This window comes from Balaenoptera acutorostrata, chromosome 5 (assembly GCF_949987535.1).
Source record: "Balaenoptera acutorostrata chromosome 5, mBalAcu1.1, whole genome shotgun sequence".
Classification (NCBI taxonomy): domain Eukaryota; kingdom Metazoa; phylum Chordata; class Mammalia; order Artiodactyla; family Balaenopteridae; genus Balaenoptera; species Balaenoptera acutorostrata.
In genome coordinates this window covers 39,862,871-39,876,604 of record NC_080068.1, presented here as the reverse complement: position 1 = coordinate 39,876,604, position 13,734 = coordinate 39,862,871, and the positions used below count along the sequence as shown (strand labels likewise).

At 36.6% G+C, this 13,734-nt stretch overlaps 1 protein-coding gene across 8 annotated transcripts in view; it reads right to left on the bottom strand.

Annotated features, from left to right (window-relative positions):
• KLHL8 (kelch like family member 8) overlaps positions 1-13,734 on the bottom strand; it is a 52,065-nt gene that overhangs the window by 27,142 nt on the left and 11,189 nt on the right. For 5 of the 8 annotated variants that reach the window (XM_057546893.1, XM_057546900.1, XM_057546899.1 and 2 more), the window contains 2 exons: positions 13,281-13,406; positions 1,394-1,758 (listed from right to left, as the gene is read on the bottom strand). In XM_057546893.1, the coding sequence (XP_057402876.1) occupies positions 1,394-1,606 (213 nt within the window). In that variant the 5' untranslated portion in view covers positions 1,607-1,758; positions 13,281-13,406. The remainder of the gene's footprint in view (positions 1-1,393; positions 1,759-13,280; positions 13,407-13,734) is intronic. The other 3 variants (XM_057546897.1, XM_007177324.2, XM_057546895.1) reach the window with 2 other exon arrangements.

The following is a 13,734-nucleotide window of genomic DNA, read 5'->3' as shown; positions in this document are numbered from 1 at the left end:
CAGACTTTTGCTGAGTGTCCCTGATCTGATTCTCTAAGGGTGTCCTCAATCCCCACAACTCTGAGCTCTAAGAACCTGACCTATCAGGAGCAGAAAGCAAAATCTAAAAGATCCCAAAGTGGCAAATCTCATGTGGAAAATGCTGCATGTATACACATAAATCCTCAAAAGAATTTAATATTACACTGAGAGATAAGAATAGTAAGAGGTACTTTAAATGAGCTATGAGAAACAATTAGAACACAGGCTCTTCAACACTGCTTTATCAATTTTCCAACTTTATTAAAACTGTCCTTTGTAGCAGAGCAATGTGATCATATAGGCCCTTAGACAAAGTTTACTGAAGACTTTTTCATCCAAGTCTAAAAAACACTCTACTCCACTATCAGGTAAAAATAAACAATCTCACTTAAAGACGGTAATATTGAAATAGAGATTAAATTACGGGCATGTTTTGGAGATACTGCAGGTTCAGTTCCAGACCACTGCAATAAAGCAAATATCTCAATAAAGCAAGTCACACGAATTTTTTGGTTTCCCGGTGCATATAGAAGTTATGTTTAGACTAAAAAACGCTAACCATCACCTGACAACTCAGTGCTGCCACAAACCTTCAATTTGTTTAAAACAAACAAAAAAACACATTATCTGAGAAACACAATAAAGCAAAAAAGTGCAGAAAAACAAGATATGCTTACACCAGAATAGGAACACACAGTAAAACACTAGTGCAGCTACATATACAACCAAGAATTCTGACTTCTAACCAACATCAAGAGTAAGTGAATACATCAAGTTGTTTTTTTTTTGGCTGCGCCAGGCAGCATGCAGGATCTTAGTTCCCTGACCAGGGATCAAACCCATGTCCCCTGCAATGGAAGCATGGAGTCCTAACCACCAGACCACTAGGGAATTCCCAACATCAAGATTTTTTAATTCACAAGTTAAAAGCTAATTCCCTGGCGGTCCAGTGGTTAGGACTCCACGCGTTCACTGAGGAGGGTGCAGGTTCGATCCCTGGTCAGGGAACTTAGATCCCGCAAGCCGTACGGTGCGGCCAAAAAAAAAAAAAAAAGCTTATCTGGTCAACAGCAATTTATCCATTTCACAAATAATAACTATTTGTTGTTTTAGGGCTCCAGAACTTTCAGAAGTGAAACTAAGAAATAGTGAATATCAACATTTAATTAGTATAATAATTTTATCTTATGCTAGGCTCCCTTTACTTACCCTCCCTTATGTCCCTTCCCCTTCAATGTAAAAAAGGGTTGAAACTAAAACCATTCTGACTATAATAAGTAAAGCACTAAAAATTTGCCTTGTGTGGTTATAGAAACCATTATTTTATATAATACACTGAAGAGGCTGAGGAAAGAAAAAAAGACAGTCTCACCTTCAATGTGATATCACAGAGTTCTCCATTTTCATAAAACTGAAGAAGAGAACCATGAAAATCTTTCCAAGCTTCATTTGCTTCAAAGATAAAGGAGTCTTCTCCATCACCATCACCAAGTGAAGATCTGTTCTTTATTTGCTGGTGCTGTTGCCTTTTCCCCTTTGTGAAGCGATTCCTAGCTTGTTTTGCATTCACAGGTTCTGAAGCCATTTGTAACACTCTTCTTTTAATACAGCTCTCTTCTCGAACATCCCATTTATTCTTTCGTAAAGGATGGGGAAAAGGCAGAAGGTAGATTCAGTCCATTAAACTTCAGACATTTTTCAAAACCTACTCAACTGCCATTGTCCAGTTAGCTGAGACTGAAAAAAAATAACAAAACACACATAAAACAACCACTCAAAAAATGATTACTAGAAATTATAGTTTACCAATACATGTAAAATGACCATATAAATCATTGTTGAAAGAAGAACAGGTGACTTTGTATTTTTACACTAAATGTCACATAAGCCACCTCAGCTAATTGTATCAGGGACTCCTTTAAAATCTAATTGGAAAATTGTGGGAAGATGGTGGAATAGAAGTACAAGGAATCTGTCTCCCACACAGACAACAACTGCACTGACAGAATCTGTTTGATGTAACTATTTTGAAACTCTGGAGTCTGCTGAAGGATTACAACTTCCAGAAGACTTGGTAAATTACAGTTGACTTTGGTCAATTTCAGCTCTGTGTACAGTAGCAGCTGCCCACCCTCAGCCATGTGGCAAGCAGCTGTGCATGTGTTTCTGGAGCAGCTTGCACAGAGTTTGCAGGAGCCACAGTAGGCAAGAAGGACTCTATCCTCTGAACATCAGGGATCTCTCCTCTGATTGCTCACTACTATTTCTGATCACAGAGGTGCAGACAAAGAGGTGGCCAGCCACTGTTACTGCACCTCCTCCCACTGTTGCAAGCCCCTCCCTCTCATCTGAAGTGACTTCCAGGATATTTTAAAGGCTGGTGCCCTTTACCGCTGCATTTTTCACTATTTCCCCTTTTGGGAGTAAGACACTAAAGACTAAGACATTAAAAAACAACTGCATATACAAGGAAAATTAGAAAGTGACCATGCATGCCCAGGAAAAGGCTCAGAAAAGACCTGAGAAGACTTTAAGTTTAAACCTCAAGCTGATCTTCAGCATAAAGACAGCCCACAACAGTTTAAAAAAAAAAAAAAAAGCCAAACAATAACAAAAAAAACAACAAACCTTAAGGAATAGGGAAAAATCTGATTTTCAGAGTTACTACATTATTAGACTCAAATCTAGTATTTAACAACCGAAAAAAATCACAAGGCATACAAAGAAACAGAAAAGTATGGCCTATTCAAGGGGAAAAATAAATCAACAGAAACTGCCTCTGTCTAGTAAAAATGCCATTAGTTCCTTTTCTAAGACTTTAAAACAACTGTCTTGAAGATGCTCAAAGAACTAAAGGAAGATGTGAACAAAGTCATTTGTGTTAACAAAATGGAACTATCAAGAGAGAAACAGAAAACCTAAAAAGGAACCACAGAGAGATTATGGAACTGAAATATTAATAACTGAAATTAAAAATTCATTAGAGGGGGGCTTCCCTGGTGGCACAGTGGTTAAGAATCCGCTGCCAATCCAGGGGACACAGGTTCAAGCCTGGCCTGGGAAGATCTCACATGTCATGGAGCAACTAAGCCCGTGCGCCACAACTACTGAGACTACGCTCTACAGCCCACTAGCCACAACTACTGAAGCCCACGCGCCTAGAGCCTGTGCTCCGCAACAAGAGAAGCCACTGCAATGAGATGCCCGCGCACCACAACAAAGAGTAGACCCCACTCACCACAACTAGAGAAGGCCCATGTGCAGCAATGAAGACCAAATGCAGCCAAAAATAAATAAATAAATATTTTAAAAAATTCATTAGAGGGATTTGAAGGCAGATCTGGGCAGGTAGAAAAAAGATTTAGCAAAGTTGAAGCTAAGACGATGAAAATTATCAAGTCTGACAAACAGAAAGATTGAAGAAACATAAACAGCACCTAAGGGACCTGTGGGACACCATCAAACAGATCAACATACATATCATGAGAGTCCTAGAAAGACAAAAGACAGAGAAGGGGGCAGAGAGAATATCTGAAGAAGTACTGGCTGAAAACTTCCCAAATTTAATGAAAGACATGAACATAAACATCCAAGAGACTCCAAAAAAGATGACCTCAAAGAGACCCACACCAAGACATATTATAATCAAACTTCCAAAAAGCTAAAGAGAGAATCTTGAAAACAAGAAGAGAAGTGAATCATCACATACCAGTGATCTCAATAAGATTATCAGCAGATTTCTCATCAGAAACTTTGGAGGCCAAAAGACAATGGGTGGATCTGTTAAAAGTACTAAAAGACAAAATGTGTCAATGAAGGATCTATATCCAGCAAAACTGTCCTTCAAAAGTGAGGGAGAAAGTAAGACACACCCAGATAAACAAAAGCTGAGGGAGTTCATGATCACTAGACCTGGTCTGCAACTCAAGGGAGACCTACAAGATGAAAGAGATGAAAGAACACTAGACAGTAACTCAAAGCCATATGAATATAAAAGTAAATACATGGGTAATTAGAAAAGCTAGTATTATTATAACAGTGGTTTGTAACTGTACTTTTTATATTTGAGAGACAAATACATTTTTAAAGAATTATTAATGTAAAAAGCTATTTTACTGTAATTTTGCTTTATTACACCAAATCATGTTTCCTACATAATTTAGAATACTTAAAATAATAAGTAAAAAATAGAACTTAAATAAAATTGAAATTAAACAATTTTAATAATTTGAATTTTTAGTTCATGTTTTTAGGCACACAATGTATAAAGATGTAATTCTGTGACATCAACAACTGAAAAAGGTAGAGATGAAACTGTAAAGAAGCAGAGTTTTTGTCTGTTATTGAAGGTAAACTAGTATAAATTCAAATTAGAGTATTATAATTTTAGGATGTTAAATGTAATCCTCATGATAACCACAAAGAAAATGCCTATAGAGTATACACATAAGAAAATAAGAAAGGAACTTAAACATTTCACTACAAAAAAAATCAACTAAACACAAAAGAAGACAGTAATACAGGAAATGAGGCTCAAAAAGCTCTAAGGCACATAGGAAACAAACAGCACAATACCAGAAATAAGTCCTTCCTAATCAGTAATTACTACAAACATCAATGAATTAAACACTCCAATCAAAAGACAGAGATTGGCAGAATGAATAAAAACACACGATCCAATTATATGCTGTCTACACAAGACTCATTTGAGATCCAAAAACACAAACAGGTTGAAATGAAAAGGATTGAAAAAAATATTCCATGCAAACAGTAACCAAAAAAAAGAGCCAAAGTGGCTACACTAGTATCAGACAAAAATAAGATTTTAAATAAAAAATGTTACAAGAAACAAAAAAGGACAGTATATATTAATAAAAGGTTCAACACAGCAAGAAGATACAATTATAAATATTTACATATATAATGACAAGTCATGAAAACATATGGAGCAAAAACTAAGAAGTGAAGGGAGAAACAGACAGTTCTACAATAACAGTTGGAGACTTCAATACCCTACTCACAATAATGAACAAAACAACGAGACATAAGTATGGAAACAGAGAACTTAACACAATAAACCAAGTAGATCTAACAGACATATACAGAACACTACCCAACAACAGGAGAATACACATTCTTCTCAAGTGCATGCACATGGGATGTTTTCCAGGAGAGATGACATACTAGGCCACAAATTAAGACTCAATAGATTTTAAAAGATAGATATACCAAGTATCTTCTCTAACCACAACACAATGAAGTTACAAATCAATAACAAAAAAGAAAAACGAAAAATTTACAAAATTGTGGAAGTTAACACAATTTTAGACAACTGATGGAGCAAAGAAGAAATCAGAGAAATTAGAAAATACTTAGAGACAAATGAAAACAAAAACACAACATACTAAAACATGAGATGCAGCGAAAGCTAAGCTAATTTCCCACTAAGGGGGAAATTTACAGTTTTAAACACATCAAAAAAAACCCCCAAAACATCAAATCAACAACCTAACTTTAAAACCTCAGGAACTAGAAAAAAGACGAATAAACTAAACCCAAACCTAGCAGAAGGAAGTAAATAATAAAGGTTTGAGCAAAGAGAAATTAAACAGAGAACAGAAAAACAATAGAGGAAAATCAATCAAGCCAAAAGTTGGTTCTCCGAAAAGATCAACAAAATTGACAAAACTTCAGCTAGACAGACTACGAAAAAAGAGAGGGACTTCCCTGGTGGTGCAGTGGTTAAGAATACACCTGCCAAAGAAGGGAACATTGGTTCAATCCCTGGTCCGGGAAGATCCCATATGCCGTGGAGCAACTAAGCCCGTGTGCCACAACTACTGAGCCTGCGTTCTAGAGCCTGCGGGACACAGCTACTGAGCCCGTGTGCCGCAACTACTGAAGCCTGCACGACTAGAGCCCATGCTCCGCAAAAAGAGAAGCCACCGCAATGAGAAGCCTGTGCACCGCAACAAAGAGTAACCCCTGCTCACCGCAACTAGAGAAAGCCCCACGCAGCAACAGAGACCCAACACAGCCAAAGATAAAACTGAAAAAAAGAGATAAGCCTCAAATCACTATATTCAGAAATGAAAATGGGGACATTACTACTGATTCTAAAGAAATAAAAAGAACTATAAGAGAAAATTATGAACTGTACACCAACAAATTGGATAACCTAGATGAAAAGGACAAGTTCCTAGAAACACAAAACCTATTAAGACTAAATCACAAAGAAATAGAAAATCTGAATAGACCTATAACTTGTAAAGAGATTGTATCAGTAATCAAAAATCTCCCAACAAATAAAAGCCCTGGACCTTATGACTTCACTGGTAAATTTTACCAAACATTTAAAGAACTAATACCATTCCTTCTCAAACTTTTCCAAAAAATTGAAGAGGAAGAAACACTTCCTCACTGATTCTATGAGGCCAGCATTACCCTGATACCAAAGCCAACAAGTGTTGGCAAGGATGGGGAGAAACTGGAACCCCTGTGTACTATTGGTGGGAATATAAAATGGTACAGCCACTGTGGAAAACAGTGTGGTAGTTCCTCAAAAAATTTAAAATAGAATTACCATATCATGCAGCAATTCCACTTCTGGATATATATCCAAAATAATTGAAAGCAAGATCTTTTTTTTTTAATTGAAGTACAGCTGATTCACAATGTCATGTTAGTTTCAGGTGTACAGCACAGTGATTCAGTCACATATATACATATGTATATAATATATATTCTTTTTCAGATTATTTTCCCTTATAGGTTATTATAAAATACTGAATATAGTTCCCTGTGCTATACAGTAGGTCCTTGTTGGTTATCTATATGTTAATCCCAACCTCCTAATTTATCCCTCCCCCCCTCATTTCCCCTTTGGTAACCATAAGTTTGTTTTCTATGTCTGTGACTCTGAAAGCAAGGTCTTGAAGAGATATTTATACACCCATGTTCATAACAGCTCTAATCATGACAGCTAAAACGTGGAAGCAACCCAAGTGTCCACAGACAAATAAACCGATAAGCAAAATGTGGTATATACATACAATGAAATATTATTCTGCCTTAAAAAGGAAATTCTGCAATATGCTATAATGTGGAGGACCTTGAGAACATTAAAGATATTATGCTAAGTGAAATCAGCCAGTCAAAAAAAGATAAACTGTATGATTCAATATATGAGGTACAAGTAGTGAAAATCATAAAGATAGAAAGTATAATGATGGTTGCCAAGGGCTGTGGGGAGAGGAGAATGGGGGGCTTGTTTAATGGGTACAGAGTTTCAGTTTTACAAGATGAAAAGAGTCATAGGAATGGATGGTGGTGATGATGGCATAACAATGTGAATGTAAATAATACCACTGAAACATGCACTTAAAAATAATTAAGATGGTAAATTTTATGCTATGTGTATTTTATCACATTAAAAAAAAATCTAATTTGAGAATAATTCAAAAGCACATGACTTTCAGGATGTGGAATGCACTATCTCCAAAAAGAGAGGCTACGAGCTAAAAATTTTAAGTTTAAAGACTATCCGATGATGCAAAGCAAAAATAGAGGGTATTTTGACTGAAATAGGTTCATCCTAGATTTTGAGGTCAGATCATGGTTCCACCATTTACCAACTGAGTAACCTTGGGCAAATGACAATCTGCTTAAACTTTAGTTATCTCCTCTGTGAAACAGAGAAACCACTTACCTTACAGAAATATTCTGGGGGTTAGAGATACGGTGTTGCTAAACACATACACTTGCATTATAAAAATCTCATTTTATTTGCATTTTCACATCGAATTTACTAGTATTTACATAAAGTCAAACTTACTCATTATCAAAGCATATTTGATGACTATTCACACCACCAATAGTTCTATGCTACAATCCTACTTTAGTGACAGAAACAAAGAGACTTTAAGTTAAAATCCGTGCTTATACCACTTACTGGCTTTTTTTTTTTTTTTTGAAGGCTTTGCTAACCTCAATTTCTTTACCTGTAAACAGATATACCTATCTACTTCATAAGACTATTCTGAGAATTATATCAAACTCAATAATAGATTTACAAGTGCTTATGAAAGTATGACCCATGTTGCAAATACTGGTATTATTAGCGTGGAAGCTTCACTTACTATGCAGTTTCTGAAAATGATAAATACCTTAACTAGTCTTTTCCTGTATTACCTTTATTGTTAATTGCATCAACTATTTCCAGCTTTTGACAGGAACCAAAACGGTCAATGTAAGACTACAGATTATAGTTATTAATATCCTTTTTTTTTTTTTTGGCTGCGCCACGCAGCATACAAGATCTTAGGTTCCCCAACCAGGGATTGAACCCGTGCCCCCTGCATTGGGAGCACGGAGTCTTAACCACTGGACCTCCAGGGAAGTCCCAATAGTTATTAATATCTTCTTAAAGTTACTGTGGTGGACACATGATGGTGACCCCCAATGAGTCATGCCTTCATATAATCCCCTTGAGTATGAGAAGAACCTGTGACTTGCTTCTAACCGGCAGAATATGGAAAGGTGATGAACTGTCACTCTCTTGATTATGTTACATTATATAAGGTTGTGTGAGAGCCTCTCCTGCAAGCCTTGAAGAAGCTAAGTGCCATGGAGACAGCCACATAGCAGGAAACTATAGGCAATCCCTAGGACCTGAGGGAGGCCTCCACCTGACTGTCAGCAAAAAGTTAGGGTCCTCAGTCACACAACTGCAAAGAAATTCTCCCAACAACCTAAATGAGTTTGGAAGTAGATTTTTTCCATAGTTAAGCATCCATAGGATAACAAAGACTGGCCCACACCCTGACTGGAGCTTTTGTGAGATCCTGAGCAGAGGACCCAGATAAGCCAGATTCCTTACTCACAGAAACCGAAAGATAATAAATGTGTGTTGTCTTAAGCCACTAAGTTAATGGTAGTCTGTTAAACAGAGTAGAGAACTAATACAGACACCTTCTGTCAGGTCTAAAATTCTATCTGAGGAAAGCATGTATAGATGTTCTAATAGGCAGCAATCACTCTAATATCTTTTAAGTTCACATTTCTGATGCAGAATAAACAATGAACAGATGGAACAAATAGAAAACAAATACCCCAATTTGTAGTTGAAAACCTCTTCAGTAAACAGTCAGATAGTAAGTATTTCAGGCTTCACAGACGGTAAATCTCTATCACAACTACTCAACTTTGCCAATGTAGCAAAAAGGAACCACAGACAATAGTAAATAAATGAGCATAGATGTATTTCAGTAAAACTTAATTTATAAAAACAGTTGGTGTCATTTGACCCTTGGGTCACAGTTTGCCAAAACCTGAGAAGGATGGCTGATTTAAACCCAACTATGTCAATAATCATGTTAAATATAAGTGGTCTAAACACCCCCAACTAAAAGGCAGAGACTCAGGAATACTACTCAGCAATAAAAAAGAGTAAGGCATTGAAACATATAACATTATGCTGCATGAAAAAAAAACCAGTCTCAAAAGGTTACATACTATATGATTCCATTTATGTAACAATCTTGAAATGATAAAATTATAGAGATGGAGAGAAGATTAGTGGCTGCCAGGGGCTAGGGAAAGATGAAGGAAGAGGAGTGGCTGGGGCTGTAAATGGGTACCACAAAAGATATTTACGATAGAACTATACTATATCTTGACTGTGGTAGTGGTCACATGAATTTACGCATGTGATAACATATACATTCATAAATTAGTGCATGTAAAAACAGGAGAAATCTGAATAAGGTAAGCAGACTATATTAATGTCAATTCCTTGGTTGTGATATTGTTCTAAAGTTATGCAAGATATTAGCATTGAGGGAAACTGGGTGAAGGATATACAAGATCTATTATTTCTTATGACTGCATGTGAATCTACAATTACCTCAAATAAAGGCTAAAAAAAAAAAAAAAAGACAGACTGGGTAAGAAAAAGTGGGGGGAAAAAAAAAAGTGAGACCCAACTATAAGTTGCCTACAAGAAAAGAGCCACTTCAAGTATAAAGATACAAGTAAGTTAAAAGGATAGAAACAGATATACCATGCTAATAGTAATGCTAATAGTAATAGTAAAGAAAATGGAAGTGGCTGCATTATCAAACACAAACTTCAGAGCAAAGAAAATTACTGGTGATAAAAAAAGACACTATATAAAACATAGATATCCACATGCAAAAGAATAAAGTTTGACTCTTACCTTACACCATACATAAAAATTAACCCAAAGTATATTAAAGATCTAAATGTGAGACCTGAAACTGTACAACTCCTAGAAGAAAACATGGGGAAAACACTTTATGACACTGCATTTGGCAATGATTTCTTGGATATATGACCAAAAGCACCAGCAACAAAAGAAAAAAAATAGACAAACGGGACTATATCAAACTTTAAAACTTCTGTGCAGCAAAGGAAACAATCAACAGGGTAAAAAGGCAACCCACAGAATGGCAGAAAATATTTGCAAACCATAGACCTGATGAGGGGTTAATATCCATAATAAACTCCTATAACTCACAATAAAAAACTGATAATCCAATTAAAAATGGGCAAAGAACTTGAATAAACATTTCTCCAAAGAAATACAAATGGCCAATAAACATATGAAAAGGTGCTTAACATCACTAATCATTAGGGAAATGCAAATCAAAATCACAATGAGATACCACCTCACACTTTCAAAACAAACAGAAAATAACAAATGCTGGCCAAGATGTGGAGAAACTGGACTCCTTACGCACTGTTGCTGGGAATATTAATACAGTACAGATAGAACGTAAACAGTATGACAGTTCCGCAAAAATCTAAAATAGAATTACCACATCATGCAGCAATCCCACTTCTGTGTATATATACAAAAGAACTGAAAACAGGACCTAGAAAAACAGGACCTATATTCGCATAACCATGTTCACTGCAGCATTATTCACAATAACCAAGAGGCAGAAGCAACCTAAATGCCCATCAATGGATGAATGGATAAAGAAAAAGTGGTATACACATAGAATGAGTATTATTCATAGAATGAGTCTTATTCAGTCTTAAAAAAAAAGAAGAAAATTGTTATATGCCACAACACAGATGGACGTTGAGGACATTTATGCTAAGTGAAATAAGGCCGTCACAAAAAAGACAAATACTGCATGAATCCACTTATATGAGGTATCAAAACTAGTCATATTCTTAGAAAAAAATAAAATGGTGGTTACCAGAGGCTGAGGGGTGGGGAAAAAGAAGAGTTGTCGTTCAATGGGTATAAGCATTTCAGTTTTGCACAATGCAAACACAGTTAACACTAATGTACTGTACACTTAAAAATGGTTTAGATGGGAAATTTTACGTTGTGAGTTTTTTACCGCAATAAAAAAAAAAAGACACTACATACATAAAAGGGTCAATTCACCAAGAAGATATAATAATTTTAAGTGGTGGAGTCAGGGCTCAAACCTAGCCAGCAGGACTCCAAGTGTCTGTGCTGTTAACCCCTGCACTACTGTTCAGAGCATACTGCAAGTGAAACAGAATTACAGAACAAAAATACATGAAAAATCAAAGTCTAATTCTCCCTTGTAAAACCAGCTATTTTTTCTAATTCCTCTGCTTTTGCAAGTGGCAACGCCATTTTTTCAGTTGCCCTAATTCAAATCCTGAGCCAATCTGACTCCTTTTTCGACTTACATAACCCATCAGTTTTAATTCCCCTGATTTCTACTTCGGAAAAATCTCTCTCCTATTCATCTCTTTCTTCCTACTCTCATTGAACTCTACTCTCTTTCACTGTACTCTAATTCCTATCTTCCATTAACCAATCACCATGCCCCTCTGTCCCATCCCTAAACATCTATCAAGGGCAAGGCTGCAAGATTTATCTAGCTCTAAGTGTCACTTCCAAACTGCTTAACGTTATGTATTTCAACAGCTTATTCAGGCATTCAAGGCTCTCCTTGCTCTGACTCCAGCCTACCTCCCAATCTTTTGCTCCATTAATTTTTGACATAAAGTAGGGAAAAGGAGGGGAAAGACTATTTACTAAACCACTATGTGTCACATATTTTTCCAGAAATCTTACATATACAGTTGTCCCTCAGTATCCACAGGGGATTGGTTCCAGGACTCCCCTCAAATACCAAAACCCAACGATGCTCAAGTCTCTTATACAAAATGGCATAATACAGTTGGCCCTCACTTTCCACCGATGCAGAACCTGCAGATACAGAGGGCAGACTGTACTCTGTCATTTAAGCATCACAACTACATTATAGATGGCCTAAACATCCCTGACTTGCCCTGTCACACAGGTAGAAAATGGTGGAAGGGACTTCCCTGGTGGTGCAGTGGTTAAGAATCCGCCTGCCAATGCAGGGAACACGAGTTCGAGCCCTGGTCCAGGAAGATCCCACATGATGCAGAGCAACTAAGCCCGTGTGCCACAACTACTGAAGCCCGCACACCTAGAGCCCGTGCTCCACAACGAGAAGCCACCGCAATGAGAAGTACACGCACCGCAACGAAGAGTAGCCCCCGCTCTCCGCAACTAGAGAAAGCCCACGTGCAGCAACAAAGACCCAATGAAGCCAAAAATAAATAAATAAAATAAATTTATTTTAAAAAATGGTGGGAGCTAGGGTTTCAATTCAGTTCTGATTAAGCCCATTCTTCTTCTACTATATCACAGACTTCACTATTCCTTTTTCCTCAAGTTTATGTACAAGTCCTCAAGCTGTTCCTCATGGGGCAATGATGTGAAAGCCTAGCTTATTAAGTAATGCTTCTTTCATGAAGTCTTCTCTAATTCTTCCAATGGGATGTGATCTCCCTTCTATGAACACAAATAGTACTTTGACTTCTCTAATTCATTCATTTTTCTTCCCCTTGTGTTTTAGACATATCTGCTTAATACAGTGTGAACTCTTTGAAAAGATTATGTCTCAAAAACATCTACGTATCTTACCTTATGTCAGACTACTCTAGCTTCTGTCTAGTAAAAGGCTTTATTATGGTCATAAAATTATTTCCTTTGTCAGAGGACTGCTCTTTAAAAAGGGCATTAACAAATATTCATTTTGATAAAATTACTTTTACATTTGACATCAAATTTGGGCAAGACACAACAGCTCAAAAACTTTCTATACTAAATTCTTTGAAAATGGTCTATTTAAAGAATGCAATGTTTTCAACTTTTTAAAAAGTCTATTATATAAAATAGAACAGGAAGACAGGAGCAGGAAAAAAATATTTACCCTAAGACGCTCACTCTATAGTACTTAGCTGAGGGACTTCCCTGGCGGTCCAGTGGTTAAGACTTTGCCTTCCAATGCAGGGGGTGCAGGTTCAATCCTTGGTTGGGGAGTTAAGATCCCACATGCCTTGCGACCAAAAAACCAAAACATAAAAAACAGAAGCATTACTGTAACAAATTCAGTAAAGATGTTAAAAAAAAAAAAAATCCTAGTAAGAACTGACTGTGGGGCTTATAAAGACTGCATATTAATAATGAGTGCAAGTGTAACTCCACGTAAACTCTAACCCAGAATTTTTTTTAATGTATCTAAGATTCTGACTCCTAGGAAGAAAAAAAGATGATACTCCTTCTTCCCCCAATATATTAAGAGATTAAAAACACCAGAAAAAAAGAGAGATGGTCCATGGAAGTTTGTTTCTATCATACCCTGGCACATTATGGCACTGAGGCAG